This window comes from Leptidea sinapis, chromosome Z (genome assembly GCF_905404315.1).
Source record: "Leptidea sinapis chromosome Z, ilLepSina1.1, whole genome shotgun sequence".
Lineage (NCBI taxonomy): Eukaryota > Metazoa > Arthropoda > Insecta > Lepidoptera > Pieridae > Leptidea > Leptidea sinapis.
In genome coordinates, this window is record NC_066312.1 from 23478495 (window position 1) to 23502055 (window position 23561).

Below are 23561 nucleotides of genomic sequence, written 5' to 3' on the forward strand. Positions count from 1 at the left end.
ACATATCAAATCTCTTTTCTCTTTAATAAGCCTCCATTTCGGGAATTATCCAGAACAAAGCAAATGTGTTTAAGTAAATGTGTGTAGTAGTACTCTTGTTAGTAATGTCTGGTGTAGACGGATCTCGGTCTTAAAATACTTAACTCCTGTGGTGTAATACGATTTAATAACAAAAATGTTTTTTTTTCATGCTTTCCTTCGTTGTTTGTCAATTCATTCAATTGCTTAATTTTTTTACCAACCCCTTTTAATATAGGACATAATGTTTCCGGACTTTCCCGCTCTCACCTTAATGCAGGTTAGATCTCCGAGCTACATGCACGATTTTTTAAAACAAAATACTTAAGTTTGTAGGTAACAGTAACACTGGTAACAAGACCATTATTAGCCAAAGCCAAAATACAATAAAAGAAGAATATTTAAATCATTTTTCAATATACTCAATTATAAGAAAACCCCCGTTAGGTTTATGGGCAAAAAAATTTGTGATGTAGGTTAGACCTCCGTTTTATGACTACAAGATACTTAACTCAAAAAGTAAGTAAAATGTGGCTTCACTTCTAATTACCACGTTTGAAAAAAGGTTTAAATCTGTCCGCGGCGGATATACTAGACCATGCAAGACGCAGATGCAGACAAATGCAGTCGAATTGAGAATCCACTTACGTACTTCCCCGGGGCGTAAAAAGAATACGAGAGTTCCAGGATGTCGTGTAACTCTAAGGGTTTTTTAAAAGTGGGAGAGTCACGCTGCTGTATGGTGATGTCAGATTTTACCCCATGAGTTCATGTACCAGTTCTGCCACAGTCGAAGAATCCCGAGCATTACCGCTCAGGCCGCCCCTCGTATTCTGAGGGCACAAAACCGCGCGCGAGGACAAACGGGGCACTAAAATCACGTCAATCCGCTCCACACTCAATGTGGACTTTTGCAACATCAGGGAAATCAACTAGGGTATGTGCGTACGTTAGGGAGGATATCTGCGATGTCTCGGCAATTTTGAGGGTAGGGACCTGTTTACTCTCTGATTGCGTGTAGATTTTGAGGACCACGTCAGTGTCTATACGTGTGTCTTCATGTCCCATAGTGGTAACGCAGATCATCTCATGGGCTGCTTGCACATACCCCTTCCGCTGAAATTGTAGTCTTGGGTGATTTCAACGGGCACAATGCCAAATGGCTTGGCTCACGCACCACAGACTATGCAGGGCGTTTTGTGCATAATGATGTGGATAGACACATCCCGATAATTACCAGGTCTCTGTCGATACCCCTTTCAGAACGTCCGAAAATTCAGCCCGGAGTGTAAGCCTATCCAACGCCCACGTCGCAGACCACCAGCGACCCGCCGTTTTTGGTACTACAAGTCAGCCGATTATTATAGGATGCGCTCCTGTTTTTTGCATCATACCCTTGGGGTAAGGCTATTTCCCTACGGATGATCCCAGTGCCTATGCTGTTGCAGTAGCCGATATGATACTACAGGACATGGATATACTTATATCAAGCTCTGTAGTACCGATCGACCGTGGCAGATCACAGCCCTGGTTCGATACGTCTGTTAATCAAACAGCCTGCAAAGAAACAGGCATATGGAAAGGATCCGAACTGCAAAGTTCTAGAGTAATGTAAGTAAAGGATATAACCGTGTTTCCAGATTTTTAAGCCCAGTAAGTTGTAGTTACCCGACCGGAATACGCAAGGTATGGGCTTTGCCGAAAGCTGCTCTTGGCAACTTTAAGCAGCTGCCACTGCCGCCGCTACACATGAGGAATGACATCCTGGCCCAAACCTTGGCAAAAGAGAAAGCCGATTTTCTGTGCACTCTTTTTACCTCCAACTCGAGTCTGGACGACAACAGAAAAACATAGCAGACCATCCCACGATGTCAGAGCTCTATGCCTAAAGTACAGATTAGATAGAAAACTGTTTGGCGAGCTCTGTTTTTGTTAGACGTAAAGAAGTCGAGCGGACCGGATAGCATTTCTCCCACCGCGCATACAACGTGTGCCTTTGGGCTGACGCCGTTGTTAACGTATTTATTTCGGCGCTCATACTCAAAAAGCGTTGTTCATGACTCATGGAAGTCAGCCCCTGTACATTCGATCGAAAAAAAAGGAGATAGTTCGGATCTGACAGACTGTTACCTCCCTGCTTTGCAAAATCATAGAGAGCATAATTAACCGTCAGCTCTTGGTATTCCTACAGGGTCACCAGTTAATCAACGACCGACAGTACGGCTTTCACCATGCTCGGTTGCCAGGCGATCTTCTTGGTATACACTGGTATAAAACAAACCCCATTTGTGATATCACCGCTCGTCGACAACACCTCCCTTAAAGCCATGCATAGTATCGGAATACTGTGTGTCTGGAAATCTCGAGCTATTGTCAATTCCGTGGTTATCTGGAGGGCAAAGCACAAAGTATCAACTCGAGTTTGAACCTTTGACAGCGTGCAACGCAGAGTTTCTCGGATTGTCGGAGACCCATATTCAGTGAACGTCTCGATAACCTGGTGTTGCGTAACGACGTCGCTACATTGTGTGTCTTCTACCCCATTTATCACGGGGAGTGTTCCGAAGAGCTGTTTCACCTGATTCCCGCCGCCTGAATGCAACCTTCACACGACACGCTACAAACTCCACAGTGCGGTTTTCAAGGAACTTTCTTCCACATACAACAAAGCTGTGGAATAAACTTCCTTGTGCGGTGTATCCCGGTATTGTACGACATGGGTTCCTTCAAAAAATGCACATTCGCCTTCCTTAAAGGCCGGTAACGCTGCTATGATTCCTCTGGTGTTGTAAGAGATTTTAGGCGGCGCTGATCACTTAGCACCGGTACGCTCGTTAGACTTCCTTTTCCATAAAATAAAAAATAAAATTGACTTCGTGTAACTTTTGGGTTTTTATGTTGTTATTTGATATAAAATAATACTACCTATAAAATGAAATAGGTAGTAATTGAATTTTGTAGTAATGATTTTATTTTATTATCTCTCTGTCTACAGGTCCCTTTCGTCTCAGTCCGCAGCCAGCCTATAATCTAAGTAGGTATAAATATAGGTAATAGGTATAAGGTATATGCTTCGCCTTTTTATGACATCTAGAGTCTTCACTCTTAAGTCTACCACCATACTTCATAGTTATTACTGTTGACTGTTTATAGAGTTTATTAATAATTTTAATTTTATTACTTACTTTTGGAATTTAATAATTTCAGCAATTGCCACAATTCACATGTGGATGGAATAAGATATTACCTATCTGTATATTCGTTAAACGTTAAATCTGCTTGTCTTTCTACTGGAATTAACAGCGCTACTAAGTTAGTTGGTTTTTCCGTTCTATTATAATATTATATCCAAAAACGTCAGGAACAAGCCGCCCAATCTTTGAAAGTATTTCGGGGGAAGTTGAAACGGTCCTTAGTTGCGTTCAAAACTCAACTTGTATTAATGTTTTTGGACCAATTGAAGTGACGTCATTGGAACATCGAATCCAGGATGCTGTTCAAGAACATTCTGAAGTTGTGGCTGGCTCACGTGAAGGCCTGGACGTCTTACAAACGGAAATTTTGTCTATATATAATAGCACTGAATTGTTAAGTAGTCAGATTTGATGGCTCATTTGAGATTTTATGTTTCAGTTCAAGCATTAATGTTAACAGGATCGAAATGGAACCACCCAATATATATATAGGATCGGAAACTTCCCTATCAAGTCCTATAATATTACCAGTAATTAATGATCCAAGTCCTGCTGAAAATCCTCAACAGGTATATAACTTTTTTACAATCTTACTAATGCTAAAAAATAAATATGGTACTGATACCATTACAATAGAAGTCTGAAATTTAATTTTTTTTAATGACCCTGTTTTGAATAATATACAAGAACCTTAATAACTATTACACTATTTTAGGACTGCAATGCTGACTGTTTTCTTTTATTGTACATGAATCTACACTCTTGCTTGTTTGCGGCATCTGTCAAGCACTTGGCTTCTTATGACATGGTTTCTTGTGTTTAAGCATTACTCTTGTTCTTCTTTATTAGTCTAAGATTGATTCTTTTTATCTTTATTTTTATGACCTTTTAGCTCTTGTGTACAGACAGTCTAGCTTAGCATGTACCTACTAAATGAAAGAATGTGTCAATAGGTTAGGGATTATTTTAAAATAAGTTAAATTATAATTTTATATTGATATATGAGAGAATCTTGGTACTTTCATTTGATTTTTCATTCTACATACAACATTATAAAGGAGAACACTATAGTTAGTATTATGTGTTTGCGGAGTGCATATTATGAGTATTACTAAACCATATTGTGATTTTCAGATGTCAAAAAATATTGACTGTGAAAGTACATCTTCTGTTCTTCCCCTGCCACTACCGTACAGGCACCTGGCTAATGTGGTCAAAGCCATGGATGTTCTGTTTGCTTCCATTCATGAAAAAAGTGAAATGACATTCTCTAAACTAAAACTCTCTATTGAAGAAATTATGGATATGGAATTTACAGATAAGCTTTTGGGGCAAATCTTATATTTAGTGCCATATTTCTATAATATGAAATTAAAGGACTATGCTTCAGTAGACCAAAAATATGTTATCAGTGCAAACATCCCAGTTCATGATGTAGCTAAGCTCCCAGGGGTGTTATCACAAAGATCTTTTCATGTTCATCAAATTTTGTTTCAATTGGTCCTTAATTATCACGATATTTTTTTAAGATCCTTGGATCCACCTCTGTTTATACCAAAATACAAAGTGCATCATTGGCATCCAAACTTTGATTTGGAAAATGTACCAGAATTGGAAGGTGTCATGTTGCCGAATTCTTTAAACCAACCATCTTCTAACCAGACAATTTTTAACCCATCACTAAATAATATACCAGAAAAGTTGCTGAATTGGCTCAAACTGCCATCTGAATCTCTTGAAAGCTTGACTAATTGCTATAATAGTCGTCAAAAAAATAACATATACAGTGGCCTACCAATACTACTGTTAGCAATACATTTTGTTATTGCGAGAGAAAGAAGGCTTGTCTGTTCTATGGAAATGATATATGTTGAACTAAAGAGGTTCAAGGCAAAGGTGAGTATGAGCTTTTTGAAGAGAGATCTTAAGATATTGACCTTCCTTATTCCCGATTGGCTTACTCTGATAGACTTACCAAACACAACATATGTGAAGATAATTAATAGAAAAGAGATGACTACTGTACTAAAAATTATAAAGGCTGCAACTGCTAGAAATAAGAAGCCATTAAAGTAAATAATAAATATTAATTTTATTTTTTATGTGGAAAGAGTTAAATTTCTGTTTAATGTGGCTTTCCTAGAATAGCCACAACTTTTAGCCAAAATCATGTTATAAACCAGCCAGCAGAGTATTTATGAAGTTTTGTTAAAAATAATTTTGTTTTATATTTATATTGTTATGACACTTATTAGTGACTTTATCATGTTAAATTAAGGAATCTTTGATTGTTTAAAACTTTTGAAATAATATAGCCAACTTAAGTGTTGGCTAAACAATGGCTTTGTGAAAGATGTAGTACATCCCTAATTATTAAGGTTTTATTGAGTTTATTCTTTTTATATAGTTTTTTTCTTTGGTTTGGAAATTTTGTGGTATTCCAGCCGAGTTAAGTGTTGGCTAAACCATTGATTTGTGAAAGTAAAAGTATATCCATAATTAAGATTCTTTTAATTAAGTTTATTCTTTTTATATAGTTCTTTTTTTGTTTGGAAATTTTATTGTATTACAGCCGACCTAAGTGTTGGCTAAACATCGATTTGTGAGAGTAGTAGTACATCCCTAATTAAGGATCTTTTAGTTAAGTTTATTCTTTTTATAATTTTTTTTAGTTTTACGTAAGTTGACGCTTTTTATATAGTTTCTTTGGTTGTTTAGAAAATTATGTTGCTCTGTAACCAAAGATATGTTTTTCTATTAAAACCCTTTTGTACTTTTTGTCAGTTTTATTTTTAAATTTAATTTAGCACTATTACTTTCTCGAATGATTATAAAATAGTTAGGTAATATTGTTATTGAGTAGTTTATAAATGTTACTTATTGTAACAATTTTTTTAATGTTCATATATTTTTTTGGATTTTAATTTTTTTGAAAGAGGAAGAGAAATGATCATTCATAGGTATGGTGTGTGATCAATGCAGCCCATAATCTGTAGTGATAGCAGAGGAATTGCAAGAGTGTTGCGGATGTTATAAAATAACCAATAACCTTACATACGAAAACACCTTGGTATGTATGGTGGTTAAACAAAAAACTGAGAGCACAAAAATGGCATTGTAATTGTGTTCATCACCTAGAGAGACATTTTAATTATTATTATATGTAACCTGACATTTCATGGTCATAGCAGAACACGTCACTGTGAAAACGTGCTAATAGAGTTAAAATTTAATAGTATTTTGTTAATAGAAATGTTAAGGCTCAGTCATCGAGTAGTATCAGTAGGTATATATGAAACCCTTCAAATCAAAACACAAATAGTGGCGGCATCGAGCCTTATAGCATTCTAGCAATATATCTAGATGTGGTTCCGTAGGGTGTCCGTACTTGATCATGTCCATAATGTTGATATATTGACTGGCCGCGTCATCGAGGTGCAGCGCGGCAGCGACACAGACGTACGCGTAAATGGTGCGCGACCACAGGCTTTCTTCTAGCAGCTTGGTAGCGAAACTCGCCGACTCCTTCCACTCGGACATCATGCTGGAACAGATATACAGCATGCGAACCTCATTATCTCGTTTGGAACAAATCCTATTAAAAATCTCCGCCATCTGCTAGGGCTGTCTGTTATTTCATTAACAGTTTAACATTAACAGTATAACATTTGACAGATTATGGTTTGACAAGCACTACCTTCATTATTGAAGTACACATTGGAGATATTGTTACTTGTTCCGCTATAACAACTCCCCTTATTGTATAGATCTTGTAGGCATCTTGTTTTACATGCAATGGCCAAACATCCCATCTGGCTTGAACACGAATGACAGTGTTGTGCTACCTCCGTTACAGTAGCACGGTTGTGTGAGCGAGCACGCGATAACGACGTCCTGCCTGAACTGAATCGTATATAAGTAGCTAGCATATAGATAAATACATACGCATGGGCCCACATAGTCTCCCAGTAGGCCAAGTGAATGAGTTGTGGCCACAGACCCTCCGTGCTGGAGGCCAGCTCGTATGTCTGAATGGCTTCCTGCGGCTTGCCCAGCAACAACTCGAGTCGACCCTTGAACATCAGGAACCACGCGCTGTTCGGGTACTTCTACAATAAATAAAAAAAAGCTAAATTGTTTTATAAGGTATTATGAATATGAGCTCCTTGTAATGAAGATCTATTAAGGTATATTATATATTATCGCTCGTAGGCCCGTATTCCAGGCGTCTCGATACGAAACCCACCATGCAAAATTTTGAAGACAGCGTGATCAATAGACTTGATCGCTTGCTTAGGTATTGATAAGTCTTCTGGAGTATGGGACCTTACACTTAGTATGCTACACCTACGGTTCACCCGGTGGCGTAGGTTGAAGACAACTATTGGTAACATAAGAAAGCAATCGCGCTTCTTTTGAACGAAATTCATTCTGAAATTTGATTAGGTATGTGGGTTAACATGTTATTATCTTCTGTAGGGCGCCGGTTCTTACCGTTAGGTTTTCTTCAATCAACGTCTGCGCTAATTCATAGTCAGGCGGGATGGCTGCGAATTGGCCGATGACAAGGGTGTGAACCAGAAGCGTCAAAGTGCACAGAATTGAGCGAAGACCGGGAGAGCGCGCGCCAATCATCAGCTCCGCCAGGCCAAACTCCTGTATATAAGTATTTTATTTTTAGAGATTTTTTTGAAAATTATTTTTAATGTTAATTAAATTTAAACAAATTGTTATGTTTTTAAAGTGATAACCTCACTTCTGGGATTAATTACACAAATAATAAATATAAATAAATAAAATTTTGTTTTCAGTTTAATTAAATCACCAACACCGCTTTCGATATAAATAGCCTTCTTAGATAGTAGACACGGCTTAACAAACTCATAAAGTAGGTAGGTATTCTTTTGAGATATACTATATTATATCTATTAAGACGTTTAAGTTCATGAAAATTTTGTCAACTCGTTAAAGTTTCGGAGTTGTAAGATACAGAAAAACAAGCATAAAGTGAAGAAAATATTTCAAGATGTAATTATTACAGTGAAACAAAGACTCATATGTACACTTACAGGTCATTGAGATACGTCATACTTAAACATAAATGTCAAGTTATAGTAGCGCTTACTAGTTGCGAATAGCAATACTACGTATAAAAATAATTATGCCAGCTATCGACAGAGGTCGCGCTAATCTTAAACTTTTGAAATGTTAATTTTATTTAGTAATACAAAAATTGTATAAAGACTAGAGATGCGGCAAATTTAGGATCAACGGAATAAATTTATGTTGGTCCCAAAATATAGTAGTTATTTTAATATCTTCTATTAAATATTTTGAGTTGATACTCAAAGCAGTGGTCTTATAATTGTTAATTTCATTGAAAATTTAATTTAGTTAAATTTATTAGGTATTTGTAAAAAACAGAAGTTTATTTAATTTAAATTTATTTAAGTTGATTGTTGAAGATATTCTTTATTTTGCTATAAATGATTGGTACAAAAAGTAGTGTTTCTTTCATTTACAAAAAACTTTGTACAAATTTGGGAATAAGGCAAACAATATTTAGTAGGTACTAAATAAACCTTACTATTTAATAAAATGTTCTCATTTTTATATTAAAAATCATTTTAATATTCGGCAAATCAACCGATTATTCGGCCGAATACGTAAATGAAAAAATATGCCGAATGTACCGAATACGAATATTCGGCCGAAAATTCGGCGCATATCTGGTAGGTTTTGACAATTTACACAAAATATTTAAGAATGCTCTTAAATTTCTTCAAAGGACTTCACGACCAAAATCGAAATCTGAAAGTGATAACCATAAGTAAAACATTTTAAGTCACTCAATTGTCATTCAATTATTAAAAATTCGAAGTAAATAGTTATGCTTATAACTTTGTGCGTCTAATAATACGTTTGTTTTGGTATTTTATATTTACCAATAATGTAAATGTATAAAATACAAAATTCTCATACTGTTTCAAGGCATTTTGCTAACAAACGTTCTCCGTTGTTCAGTAGCGTCTATAGTAAAGAAGTTTTTACGTTCCAGACGTATAAAGACGTATATTGCTTTTGCATATTATGTTTTATTTTTTGAAGTTATAAAAACAACGACTGTAGTTAAATATGGCACAAGACGAGCGGCGTTCATTAAATAATTAAGTAGAATGAGGTGCAGTCTCTTTGGAACTTAAGAAAGTAAAGTTACAATATTTATATAATAAAAAAATAATAAGATATATACAAATATCTTTTGTATTTTACAAATGGAAGTCTTTTTTTTTCTGTATGTCGGAGCGTGTTATCGAAATTTGATCGAAGTCGAGTACCGAACAAGTTAATCAAAATTTACAAGATAGGAACTTTAGATGCCAATGCTCCATAGCATTCAAAATTTGCACTTCGGTGCGCCGAAATGAAAGGTGAAAGTACATCGACTAAAGATGAATCTCGCTCAGGTCACCTCACCATGGTATTGACCGAAAAAAGTTGGAATATTTTAGCAGATCTTCGTGTCACCAGTTAAAATTTTCCAGTAGGCACAGACTACGTATTACTCAGGCACGTAACACTGAGAATCTTAACCTACTCTACTGTTAAAACTTAATAATAAGTAATTTAATAAACAAAACAAAGCTGAATTTTTCTTACAAATATTTTTAACCATTTTTTTATTGTTTGCTTTACAATTACTTTAAACTTTAGTTATATCTCTTTCCTACTTGGCGCTCTGAGAGAGAAGAAATTCTTCCAGTATCCAGTATTTGAGCTTCAAAAAAGGATATTTGATAAATATTGTAGATAAGTTATAGCTTTAAGATAACCATTATCTAGTCTGCTATCTAAGCTGTGTCTGATCGCTATTTTTTGATGAATCTTAAAAGTTTATATAATTTCTAAAAAGTTAACAATAAAGATTTTTAAATACCCAATTGTGATAAGTATTTTTACGACATAACGTATATTCAAGAAAAAATAATCTGTTATTAATGAAATATGACCGCAGGTATTTATCTCTAACTATGATTTTCTAAAAATGTTTATGACACTCAAATATTTAAGTTAACTAAATCGGCGTTAGTTTAAAATGAGAAAGCTAATAATTAAATTATTTCCACTAATAACAAATTATTTCAACTTTATTCTGCCATATATTGTACAGTTTTTACATGTTAATAAAAACATTATCTCAAAATAATATAACATTAAGTTATAACGCTATACGGTCGTTATTCGTTTGGGGTGTCAAAAGTAATGCATGTTTGATTCTAACTACTTCACTATCGCACAACAGAGGGCGTTCATCACATTAATAACAAACTGTTTATAAAACAATTAAAGCAAATTATGTATTTATTAAAATTATTCATTATTATAATTATTAATAATTATTTTAGTAATAAGTGATAACTTTAAAATTGTTAAAAGTAAACAATTGATAATCATTATATAATTATCGCCTGTTGGTCTGAATCACGCTATTAAAGTTTTTCTGTTGCGCAGAATATATACATTATGCAGTTCTAAACACATGTGGGATCCGTTTCTACAAAGTAAGCGGCTTGTGGGATAGTCGTTAATAATATTCCCACATACGGGTTAATGTTGTGAAGAGGGGGCCACATTGCATTATCCGTATTAATTGACGAATCCTCAATGAGAGTTTGATAATAAAGTAACTTGATTATAACGATTCCTTAGCGGGATGATATTTGTGTGCAAGTCGCGCACAACCACACTTCTGTAGAACTTGTGATCTCATTTTTGTTCGTTTCGCTAATTAATGTACTCTTTTATTTCTGTTTTGTTAGTGATTAAAGTTAGCCGTGAAAAAATGTTATCGTTTACAGCAAAATAGTTTGGTACTTACTGCCTTGTTAATGAGAGGAAATCATTGAAGGTAAGTATAAAATATTCTTTTTCATGTTCTAGCGATCAGCTGACGTGGGTTTACAACATGTCATAGATCGCTAATCGTTATTTTTTTCTTCATCAAGATATTGGGTGAGCTACAGTTTAACAAGATTTTTGTTAAGAGGAAATGATTTAACATATATTTATTCGTCGTGCTTTGGAGGCTACCGCTGCTTATGCCTTCGACGGAACCGTAGGTGACGTTCACGAGGCCTTATACAAGTCTTTGGATGCATCCCACTAATTATCCCTTGATTGAAATCTGCTCTTGTTAATCTGTGACTAGCTCTTGGTCTTCTTCTTATACGTACTGCTGTGCTATTTTAATTTTAATTATTTTTTTAGAGATATTTTGTGAAAATAGGTGGGATTCCTACAAGTACTTTTAAATATTTGTAAAACTTTGTGTATTTTTTTGAGTTTGTTACTAGAGGTACACGCATTTTTGTTTGTCGTGTAATGGCCCTTAATTTAGACATAAGTACCTAATATTAAATAAGGTAAGTACATCAGGGTACGTCTGGATAATAATATATATATATAAGTATATCGTTTCAATCAACAGTCTGCGTGTATTGCGCTGGTTTACGGCCGTTCCCAATATACTATCTACAGATAGAGATAAATAATAAATAATCTGAAGCTGTCCCAATATACCCGATAATTCATTCTTATCGGCTTATATTGGGACGCGTGAATTGAAATTTCTATATAAATTTCTACTCACCTTATCCGTACACACAGACAGAGTTACCGTCGATAAGTTTATTGGGACAGAAAGGTCAACGATTTTTATCTCAAGCAAGAGATAGACTGAATATTGGGAAAAGGTGTCTGGTGTAACACAAATAAAAATCATAACTTTGAATTATCCGGACTTACCCTGATACATTGTATTAATAAGTATACTAAGAATGAAGCGTTATAATATTTATTTAATTGTTTCTCTAAGTCTTTTACCAAACTGATATAACATATCTACCCATAAGACGTAGATACATCTTCTGCTTTTCAAATATATATTAATCTCACCAGCATTAAATTAGGTACAATGCAATATTATACGTCTGTCTATGGTGAATTGTAATTACCACATAAATCCAGTTCAGCAAATTTAATATTAATTTAAATAAATAATATTACGAAATCCTAAGCGCCTGTACAATAATATTTATTCAAATCAATTTATTTACGTTGTAGGTACCTATCTAACAATGTACCTAACCAGACAGTCATGGAATAGGTAAGAAATTGTAACCGACCAGGTCCAAAAATGTTTCAAAAATATTTTACTGTGATCGTGCTTTTGTGCGTGCTAAACTTAATACCGGCTAAATCGACTGGAATGCGAATTTCACATCACAATTGTGAGATGTTAAAAGTCTCATTCCAATGGGTTCACAATCAAAAACAGTAATGTTGATTTTTTTATGAAAATAAAGGGCGAGACGAGCAGGACGTTCAGCTATTGATAATTCATACGCCGTGCCCATTAAAATGCAGTGACGCTTAGGATTCTTGAAAAACCCCAAAAATTCTGAGCGACACTACAATTGCGCTCGTCACCTTGAAACATAAGATGTTAAGTCTCATCTAAAATAATATGTGGTGGTGTTACCTTGTCTCCCGAGAAGCCCACAAACTCCAGCAGTGCGATGACCTTGGGTGGCAACAGCGAGATCATGACGTTGAAAGTGGCCACACCCAGTCGCACGCCGCTCTCGAAGTGTACCTTCGACTCCGGGTCCTCCCATTGCTTCTTCTCTAAGATCTTTACGCAGTCCCTGTTTGAACATTATCGGCCTTATAAATAAACTTGTTATTAAGTTATAACTGAGAACAAACCAAGAATATTCAAAACGTTGACTATATCACTGACAACACTGTCAATACAAGGATAATTCTGAAGTTTTCAGAATGTCAGGCAGCTTTACAAATAAACGCGGGAAACGTCAAACCACCGAATAAACCAATCATAAAAGAAATGTCTATTTGTAAACATTTTACATATACTCAGGTGTAAATTTATACCAACTTCTTCGTATATAATACAATCGACGACGAATTTTTCAAATTAATAGGCAGTGCACTAAATTTACTATCAAAACAACCTTATACCTTCAGAGATTTTTTGTGTTCCTTGTTGTTTTAAAACAAGTTCCTTATGGAAGTTACAACCATAGATAATAAACTTCTTAAGTTGAGCTGAGAACATTATTAAATAATATTTATCTAAAAATTCCAATTAAAAGTACCTACCTTACCTATTTTAATTTTTTAGTAACCGCAGTACTATTGTTTCATTTTTACAGTATTATAAAAGCGACGATCTGTCAGAGCTATTGTGAATATGAAACAAAAAAAATTATTGTGATTCGTATACTTATACCTAGGCACTTACTAGCTTTTGCCCGTGACTTTGAAACTTAAAATGCATGAAAATTAAGGATTTATTATGACATTATTATGTATATCTCAGATCATATTTTATACGTCTAGATAGACTATGACAGCTGTGAAAACTTCGAACAAAATTGAGTTTAGAACTAACCTCTATTTTGAGAAATGCACGCACACTAACACAAAATGTCATACAAATCGCGCGTGTAAGATGTAGCCTGTCACGCACAGTGAAGTGTTAGACCTGGGCTGTTTTCATCAATTGTCTAACAGCAAGAGAATCTTGAATTGTCTATCTTGACGTATAAAATGATCTTAGTGTAGATATTACTTGTATGAATTGTGTGAGTTCTTGATACGCAGTGTAGCTCGCAGGAGACCCGTGAAGTCCTCGCTCTCAATGGCAAGAAGGCTGGCCTGCACAAGGAGTGCCTCTGCGTGGATAAGCTCTGCGTGTGCCTCAAGCTCCGAATAGCCGTTCCAGTTTGGCTGTAACAATACATCACACCGCTTACAATATCCCCTAATTTTAATAGTTATTTATGCAACTGTTGTGTAATACGGGGCATTAAAACACGAATGTGGGTTTATGATAGTATCACATGAGTGTTTTAATACCTACTTATCAACAGTTTCTTACAAGACATTATCTACACCCATACTATGAATCCTCTATAAAAGATTCTGAAACAGTTAGCTTACTGCTAACATTAAAAAAGCCAGTCCTAGTAACCATAATATCATCCAAAGGAGTGTTAATATGAAAACGGATGATTTATGTGATGACGAGTGTTGTAATGGTTATTAGGATATTGGGTGTTTTAATGTTGGCAATAAGCTAACTGTTTTAGAACCTTTAATAGAGGATTTAAAGCATGGGTGTAGATAAAATACATTTAGTACACGGCCACATTATGTTTGAACCTCGCTAGAACGTAATGCCCCCTAAAGTGTACATTTCACCCCCTTGCGCTCGTCCTGTTGCGTCAGTACGGCTGGCAGTTTAATTACCGTTAGGTACATGTCGTGATATTTTCGTTCTATAACTTCTTTGTTTTTGAAGTTTTCATTATTACGTTTTGACTTTTGTTGTTAATTGTTCTGTAGTTTCTGTTGTTCTGTGTCGTCAATAATAGTTCTGTCAGAAAAATAAATACTTTTTGTGCTTAGCCTGGATGCTTTATTTATTTAACCTAGATTATAATACCTAATAATATTCAGCATCATAATACAATACCTTTACATCAATCAATAATTTATTGATTTATTATGTATTAATAATAATATTAGAAAATTATTTAGTGATGCTTGTTTTGCACACCGTAATAAAGCGACGATGTGACATCATCGGGTCCACAGGTAATGCAACCGGGTATTTATTATATTTTAATAAATCGCGTTTCATTGAAACTGAATTTATATATTACCCGCCTTATTTATAATAAAGTCAAAAGTTGTGAAACAGATAAATTTTCAAAAATGTAAACAAAGCAAATAAGCTAAATAGACGCTGGACAACATTTTTTATGTGACGCTAGGCCCACATGGAGCAAACAAAGGCTTCCCCCAAAGATATCCCCCGACGATCGGTCGGCAACGTGGGCACTATGCTATGAAGGAGCGACTGAGCCATGATTTTGTGAAAAAGGTATCAAAACATCGGCACAAGTGTATCAAGATACCATTCTTGAGAAGGTGGTGGAGGCCCTTAATAACACCATGTTCAATAACCAAGAATGGTCCTTCCAGCAAGACTAGGCGCCGGGTCAAAAAGCTACGCAGTATCGGTTGGAAACGAACGTTTCGGACTTCATCAGCGCTGAAGACTGGCCGTCGTCTAGTCCCGATCTTAATTCGCTCGTTTATGATTCATGTCAGTTATAGACAGTTCGGCTTACTCTAAAAGCCATAATAATCTGGAGGCCTTAAAACATTGCGTACGATTGGCAGTGAAGAATTTTCCCATAGGAGTGCGTGCTTCTATTGATGACCGGCCTCAAAGTTTTAAAGGACTGTATTTTAGCCAATGGAGACCACTTCGAATAACCTTTTTATATTTTAAATTGTTTTATACCTATGTATTTAAAAAAATGCACTGTCAAATTTATAAATGTTTCATTATTTATGGCAAGACTAGGTAAAATAAAATTTTGTATAAAAATCAATTTGAATTATCATGCCATGGACCATTTGTTCTACATGTCAACGGTACGGTGAAAACGGTTTACCAACCTTCTTGATGATGGTGCCCAAGGATTCAACGAAGTTGAACTGTCTGCGGAGCCGGTTGCAGAGTTGGCAGGTCTCTTTCACCGCTGCTAGCGCCTTCTGCACTTGCTGGGGCTCCAGCGTGAGCATTGCTGGGATGAATTCAAAAATGGCAGCTCCGTGACTGTGATATAGAGACTTCTCCCTCCTATAGCAGTTACGATACAGTTGTCAATAGTAAGAAATAAATACAATGTCCTCATTTACTGCTATCAGATGAAATCACTTACCATGGCTCCATCACATCGACAGCAGCCTTTACATCATTAGAGAAGAACTTCTCTATGGCAAGCTGACAATCCGCCAACGACTGCCGGAGATCCATCCTACAATAAATATTATAAGTAAAGGTTATAAATCCATAACATAGTGTTAAGTTTCACGATCTGTCTATAGTATAATTTTTACAAGTAAAATGACGCCCTGAGTTATTCGAATAATGGAGCCGGAAAGAGGTCGTAACTATTTAAAAATGTAGCAATGGGTTTTGGTTGTAGGAAAGTTTACTCGAAGATCTTAGAAAATCATAAACTGATCGAACCAGCAAATTATTTTGTTTATTATGTCATTTAAAAAATGTACCTACACGTCAATACATCGCTATATCTCATGGAACCACTGAGAAAAGCCTTTTGCCCATTCGTCTTTAGGAGTGAAAAAAGTGGTAGAAGTGCTATTTAGAGTTATACGTAGGTCACACTAAAAGTTTTGCGTAACTTAACTTAAAATGTTATAACCAAAATATTATATTTATTGCTTTTCAAAATACTCTCCTTCATATTTTATACATTTTTTCATGCGATCGAACCATTTTTAAAAACAGGAGGACCACAGATCCTAGGGCACGTTTTCTACGTGCTGATTGAACGCTATCACTGCCTCTTCGGAATTGTTAAAAGTAAAACCAGAAATCACAGGGTGCTTTTTCGGTAGCTAAAAATGACTTAGTTTTGTTGGCCGTGTGTGGAGAAGCGTTGTCATTATGTAGGAGAAAGCAGATTTTTTGGTCGTCTTTCGAACTTTTATTAACACCCTGGGTAAACAAATGGTAGAATACCACTCGGCATTACCACTCTTTTGATCTCAAGTGGAATTGTGCAGATGGGACCCGTAGCTGAGAACAATGCGATCATTTTTTTTACCAACGTCTCTCGCCTGCCTCACTTTTATTGGCATTTTATCATTTTAAAACACCCATTCACAAGATTGCTGTTTTTTTGGGTTCAAAACAATATTTTCGTCTAACGTCGTCCCACTTTTCGTCTCCTGTGACAATTCCACGTGAGTCTGATTCTACTTCGCTGTCAGTTCATGAGGGATCCAACGACAACAAAGATTCCGAACTTTCAATTCTTCGTGTAAATTTTTCTGAATTTGGCTCATACCAATCCTCAATAGTTCTCGAATTGTCTCATAGGTAATCCGCGGGTTTTCTTCAATTTGCCGCTTAACAGTAGCCACATTCTTTTCGTTGACGGCAGTTGAAGGCCGCCCTTCACGAAATTCGTCATGTAGAGAAACCCGACCTCCCTCTAATTCAGCCAACCATCGCCTCACGGTGCTCTCCCAAAAGCATTTTGTAAACGAGCGGCACAGTCTTGCGGAGAGAGAGAACTTTTAAAATCATAAAAAATCATCGCTCTAAAACCTTTTCGACTTAATTCCATTTTCGTTGAGTACGTATTGTTTTTTTTTGTTACTAAGAAGGTTCCGTTTCAAAAAATACAACATTCGAAATTCAAATAGTTGCGATTAGCAAAACTTATACTGTAAAATTTTAAACTAAAATTTTGTTTTAAAAGGTTATGTGCTTTAAGCCAATAACGGTCTATACATATAGAAAATGTACCTCATACAAAATCAAAGTTGAAATATGGTACATGCCACAAATGACACCATAAGAAACTTCGACTGCTATGTCTATACATTTGTGCGTTTACTCCAGTTTCTTAAAATATTATTGGTCAATAGGCAGCAATGTAAACACTATTTCAGTTTCAGCTGCGTATTTTTAAATTAGAGACCGATTTGGACAGTGACATCAATGGAGTAGGAGTTAGGTATTTTCTTAAACCCAGACGAAAAAGAGGGTTGCTATAAGGTTTACGTTCGTCAGTCTGTCGCTATTTTCTGATCAAGATCTGTTCAGTTGTAGGTTATTTACGTTTTTAATAAAAAATCGCACTCATATTATAAAGGGGAAAGTTTGTATGCTTACTTTTTCGCTTGTGTTTATATTTGTTGATTTAATAAGTTAAGGTAACGTTTAATTAGAGAAACTTATACTCAAATATAATATTTTTATTTACAAAAAATAATAATTTTAACTGGTTATTTAAATGTTTAGTTCCTTGAATTAAATAAAATTTCTCTTTTAGACTTTGATACCTTTTTGGTATATGTAGTGGAAGCGGACATCAACATATATTTATATGACAGCTTTTGTCAAATTTTAAATGTGGTTAAATCCAAAAAACTTAAATCCTTTAGTGATCGCATATAAATTTATGCTTATTTGGTTTGTAAATTTCTTCACATCTCTCTCTTGCTACCAACTGGCGCCAATTCTCTCTCATTGCCTCGTGTACAAGAAAGCTGTAAAATATTAGCTTTAACATATTGCGATGTAAATAAGTATCAATTATCGCTAGGTAACGACACTTCAGTGATAACGTGTAAATAGTAACTACACTAAACACTAGTTTGTAATTGTTCATGTTCTCGTAAGCCGTTCACATTACACAAAATACAATATTTGCAAATCATTGTTCAAGAAGTATAAAAATAATTGCGTATTTTTATACAATCTAATTCTTGTAACGATCTATTGTTTTGGAATAATGTTTTTGAAGTCGGTTGTTTTTTTGTTAATTTTTTTTTTAGGATTTTTAGTGAAACTGAACTCCACTAGCTCATAATTTGTCTAAATTTGTGTAGATAATGAAAGTGTAGACAAAATTTTGAAATGCAGCAATGAATGTAAGCGCATTGCAATTTTATTACAGACCGCACCCTTACGATAAGTCGTTACGGAGTTCCATTGATCCCATTGGTATTTGACTACGACAGTTACTTGACCATAACGACGTGAGGGTAGGTGACTCAAGTATCCGGATAGCATATAAAAGATTCGGCCTGGTATCGTTAATTTGCTCCTAAGAATTGAAGGGTTCCGTTACTTTGCCATAGATACCATAATCATAATTTAACCAAATTCTCATCAAACTACTTTTGAAGTATATTCTTTTCAATAAAAAATTATGATAATCGATTGTCGCAATATTGAGTTATTCTTAAATTTGTCGCGTACATTTTTATAGCAAATTTAGACTTTTATGCTTTTCTCATGGTTGTCATTATTAGATCTAACCAAATTGCCATGGCACCACACGAGAAGGACCACCTTTCAAAATTGGTTCACCCAGACGAAAATTCTGAGGTCGGTTCACCCAGTCGAAAGTTCTGAGGTAACAAATATAAAAAAAATATACAGATAAATTGAAAACCTGCTCCTTTTTGAAGTCGTTTAAAAAAGAAGTATCAAAATCGGTTCACCCAGTCGAAAGTTCTGAAGTAACAAACATAAAAATCATACCGATGAATTGAACCCACCTCCTCTTTTGAAGTCGGTTAAAAAGAGCAACTCTATTGTTTTCATTTCTGACTGTGTCCTTTCATCTGTCTCATTCTGACAAGCGGTTCTTGTCTGGGAATTGTCAATAATTGTACCATATTTAATGAAAAAACTTTCATTTTATTAAATTAATTACGCTTTTTGCATATAAATCTTTTATAAATAAAATAACCTTACCGATGATAAGTCACACCATCTTTTTTGAGTCGTTAATGTATTATTTAAGCACTTTTTATAGCACACTTAGGCTTGTTGATTGACACACAGTTGACACACGACTAAGGAGAAAAGTGTGCTTACATTGTCTTTAAGCACACTTTTGCCGTTCCACTGTCAGACTGCGAATGATATGTCCATATGTATAGAACGTCATTGGCTTAAGCCATTAAGCTTGTGTTATGTTATTTCGTATAAGGGGCTTTTATTAATATTTTAATTTCGTCATATGTTAAAACAATGTTATCGTAGAGGTTAAAATGTAATAATAAACGACAATGAATACAAAAATTATGGAACGATCGAGAAGCTTAACAGGTTTAGCTTATATAGGTTTTATATCTACAATAAGCGTGTGACATGTTTCTTTGCAAAAAAAATATGGTGATTGAAATATTATGTCAAAATCTTCCGGACAAAAGTCGCAGGCGCCAGTTTTATACAGTTTTATAGTATTTACAGTAAAGGTGATGGACTTACGAGGGTTCCAAAGCATCTTCAAAGGCCTCCTGAAACAATAAAAATAAATCACTATTCATGAATGAAATAAAACTTGTGCAAAACTTTATTTTATGTCTATGTCAGATATATTGTGGTCAATAACAAAACTAATCGGCATGGTTTCTGATGGCCGTTCCCAATAAACTATCTACATATACAGAGATAGAGATAAATTACAATCTTCTACTGTCAATAATCTGAAGCTGTCCCAATATACCCGATAAGTCATTCTTATCGCCTTATATTGGGACGCGTGAATTGCAATTTCCATACAAACTTTTACCTCTGGTAAGGTATACGTCCTCCATGTCATTGATAGACAGCGTGTATGGATAAGGTGAGTCGTACCGTCGATAAGTTTTAAATTTTATAATACTTACACATTGCTTTATCGGCAATATAAGATATCAACTTGACAAATTATACTAAATTAGGTGCATAAGTTGTTGTGTACTAAGCTATACAAGAAAATATAGTATTTTATATTTCCCACTCGTTAGTTTTCCAGGGTGAAAGGTATCCAAGATGGTGACCGGTAATATAATTATCAAAATGCCAAATTTTATTAAATTATGTGCATAAGTTATTGTTTACTAAGCAATATAAAGTAATTTACTAATTAGTTATCCCACGGGAACTCTTTGATTTTCTGGGATGAAAAGTATCTAAGGTGTTCGTTAACCGGCAATATAAGGTATCAAAATTATGTGAATATGTTGTTGTGTACTTCGCTATATAAGTAGAAGTTATTAGCAGTCCCACGGGAACTCTTTAATTTTCCGGGATGAAAAGTATGATCATGCAAAATTTCAATTAAATCGGTCCAATAGTTTCAGAGATTAGCCCGTACAAACAGACAGAGAAATAAGAAATTCCAAAAAAATCGGGACTCGTTCTATTTCTCTTCTTACACCCCTGACTCGGTTTTGATCATTCTTTTTCTTTGTACAGAAGTTTGATCTCTACAGATTTATTATAAGTATGAAGAACAATGCAAATAACAAATAATTATAAAATGATAAGATCAAATATACAATAATAAAGTCTTACCAGATCGTTGATCTCGACAGAGTCTGGGCGTGCCAGTGGAGCCCTGGCACTCGGCTGAATCATCAGCGGCTCCATCTGCTGGGACACCATTTCTTGGAGCGCCATCCCCTCTTCCTGAACATCAACAAGAAAACGTTACGGTCGTTATACTTCCTCACACGCAATTTTATAACGAGTTCTTCTTTAAAACAGGTTGTATCTGACAATTTCTGATCCGTCGAAATATCTTTACGCTAGTGCAAAATCTTGATCTGACCCAATTAAAAGTCATAATGTTACATATTTAAAACACGTAAGTACGAATATAGATAATATGAAAGAAACGGGAGCTAAGTAAAAGTGTATTAATTTTTTACCCCCTTATTCATAATGGTCCGCTAACTTTAAACAGCCGCTAAGGAGTGTTTTTTCTCATTCTGACTTAGGTCAATAGAAGAAGACAGAGTGCGAATTAGCAATGCTTTAAGTTTGCAGACTATTATGAATAAGGGGGTTAATGATTACAGTTACATTGAAAAAGTAACTGGTAAACAATTTTAAATATAGAACGGTGTCGGTTATTTAACTACAGTCTAAGTTACTCTACTCTACAACTAGAGAGAGTGCTAGAGAGACAGATCGGTTTTTCATGATTTGTGCTTACGCAAACTGCATAGTGCGTGCATACGCATGCTGTATAGAGCATGCATAGTAATAAATTCATTCAAATGAGTAATATTAGATACACTATTAATATAACACTAAGCATTAATTAATTATTTATAAACTTTAACAATAGATATTTGCAAATCTAATACGAACAGCTGAAAAATATATAAAATAAATATTATAGTTGTGAAGATGTTATATGAATGTTACCACAAGAATTAAGCGTAAAACGAAAGTAATTATATTTTTACATAAGTAGTGCTTCTAATAATTAATTTATATAATTTTAGTTGTCACTAGCATTACACTAGGCCGGGCCTGTATTTTAATACTAGTTACTTCCAGAGACATTGTTTTTTACAGTTACTTCAGTACATAAAAGCGTATGTAACAATTCAACTTATGAAAACAATTTTTAACAGTTCGACGAGAAAATAAAGAACATTTGTCTATCATACATATTACTGGTTAGTACTTGGGCGGTCAGTAATAAAATTGAGGGTATTCTTAAAAAAAATGGATTGACTACAAATACTGTTGACATGTGTATACGCATACTGCGTGGTGTCAACGTAAATATCTTTCTAAACGTCGCCGGCTTATAAATATTAAATATTTGCTTAACAAAATATTAGGCTAAAAATTTAATAAAAGATATAAATTTAACGCTATTAAAATGCACAAAAGCTTACAAGAAACCTAATTAGCATGTTAACGTGTTTAGCAAATTATAATTTAATTCAATTAATAATGTCAGGGGTATTGAAAGCCAACAGGCCAGTGGTTATCTAACACGGGCAGTTTCGAGATGTCTACAACTTCTTATTTGTGTAAGAAAATATTTCTAGTATGTTTTACGTAAATAAAATAATACCAGAAGAATATCCATACGTTGCAGAACTATTTTTTCTACACAAACGACTCAATATTATCTCCCTTAACAACTCCAATGCAGTAGAAGACACACAATGATGCAGTGTCTCTACGTAATGCCTAGTGATCTAGCCGTTTACAGAGCAAGAATCACGGACGGTTCGAGCAAAACTCTGCGTTGCACGCTGTCAAATTGTTTGATTTGATACTGGGGTGCGCCAGACAGGAAATGACAGCAATACTCCATATGTAGCCAGACCTGCGCTGAATGTGGGCGCCATAAATATATCACGTCAAATATATATGACGCCCAGGTTCATCGAAGACAATTTGGCTTTGTCTTCCTTCGAGACCCAGTAGTCCAATACTGTGATGCGATAAATGTGTTTTTTTAGTTATAACGCTCAAACTTGAGTCTTCTGGGGGTTACAATTCGACAAGAGAGGACTCAATAGAAGACATAAGTTTCTCCAGGCGCTGGTCGACCATTTCCCGAGAGAGATCTGCATGGCCCGTGTTACAGTAGACAATATATTTAATGTGTCGGACATCTCTTTGGATACATCCCGGGCGCCTAACATAAGGAATGTTTAAGTTATACAAAATCTCTAATTACAGGTCCATTAATGCGACTGTTTCTTTCAATTTAGATTTAATCTTTAAATACCACTCAGGTGAGTTTTTATGTTACTTCTTCTTCATTAGTTAGTTTACAATCTATGCGACTGCGTGTCTTGTGTCTATGATGAATAGGCAGCAACCTATCGGCATGGTACTGTAGCTCCCGTACACATAGACTTCTACAGTAACTATAATTATGAAGACATTTATGCCAA

At 35.0% G+C, this 23561-nt stretch overlaps 2 protein-coding genes across 4 annotated transcripts in view; one reads left to right on the top strand and one right to left on the bottom strand.

The window, feature by feature from the left end:
- LOC126978702 (tetratricopeptide repeat protein 39B-like) overlaps nt 1–23561 on the bottom strand; it is a 108302-nt gene that overhangs the window by 12664 nt on the left and 72077 nt on the right. For all 3 annotated transcript variants that reach the window (XM_050827718.1, XM_050827719.1, XM_050827717.1), the window contains 9 exons: nt 21205–21318; nt 20134–20162; nt 16034–16129; nt 15768–15951; nt 13867–14024; nt 12754–12919; nt 7707–7868; nt 7158–7321; nt 6601–6756 (listed from right to left, as the gene is read on the bottom strand). In XM_050827718.1, the coding sequence (XP_050683675.1) occupies nt 6601–6756; nt 7158–7321; nt 7707–7868; nt 12754–12919; nt 13867–14024; nt 15768–15951; nt 16034–16129; nt 20134–20162; nt 21205–21309 (1220 nt within the window). In that variant the 5' untranslated portion in view covers nt 21310–21318. The remainder of the gene's footprint in view (nt 1–6600; nt 6757–7157; nt 7322–7706; nt 7869–12753; nt 12920–13866; nt 14025–15767; nt 15952–16033; nt 16130–20133; nt 20163–21204; nt 21319–23561) is intronic.
- LOC126978707 (DNA replication factor Cdt1-like) lies at nt 3163–5939 on the top strand. The gene is made up of 3 exons (XM_050827731.1): nt 3163–3330; nt 3652–3781; nt 4347–5939. Exons 2-3 carry the CDS (start codon nt 3680–3682, stop codon nt 5286–5288), a joined length of 1044 nt encoding a protein of 347 aa, XP_050683688.1. The 5' UTR covers nt 3163–3330; nt 3652–3679; the 3' UTR covers nt 5289–5939.

Excerpts from the sequence above, each read along its gene's own strand:
- LOC126978707 (XM_050827731.1), top strand. The coding sequence starts at position 3,680 with ATGGAACCACCCAATATATATATAGGATCGGAAACTTCCCTATCAAGT. Across the intron at positions 3,782-4,346 it reads CTGCTGAAAATCCTCAACAG|ATGTCAAAAAATATTGACTG; the intron begins GTATATAACTTT and ends TGTGATTTTCAG.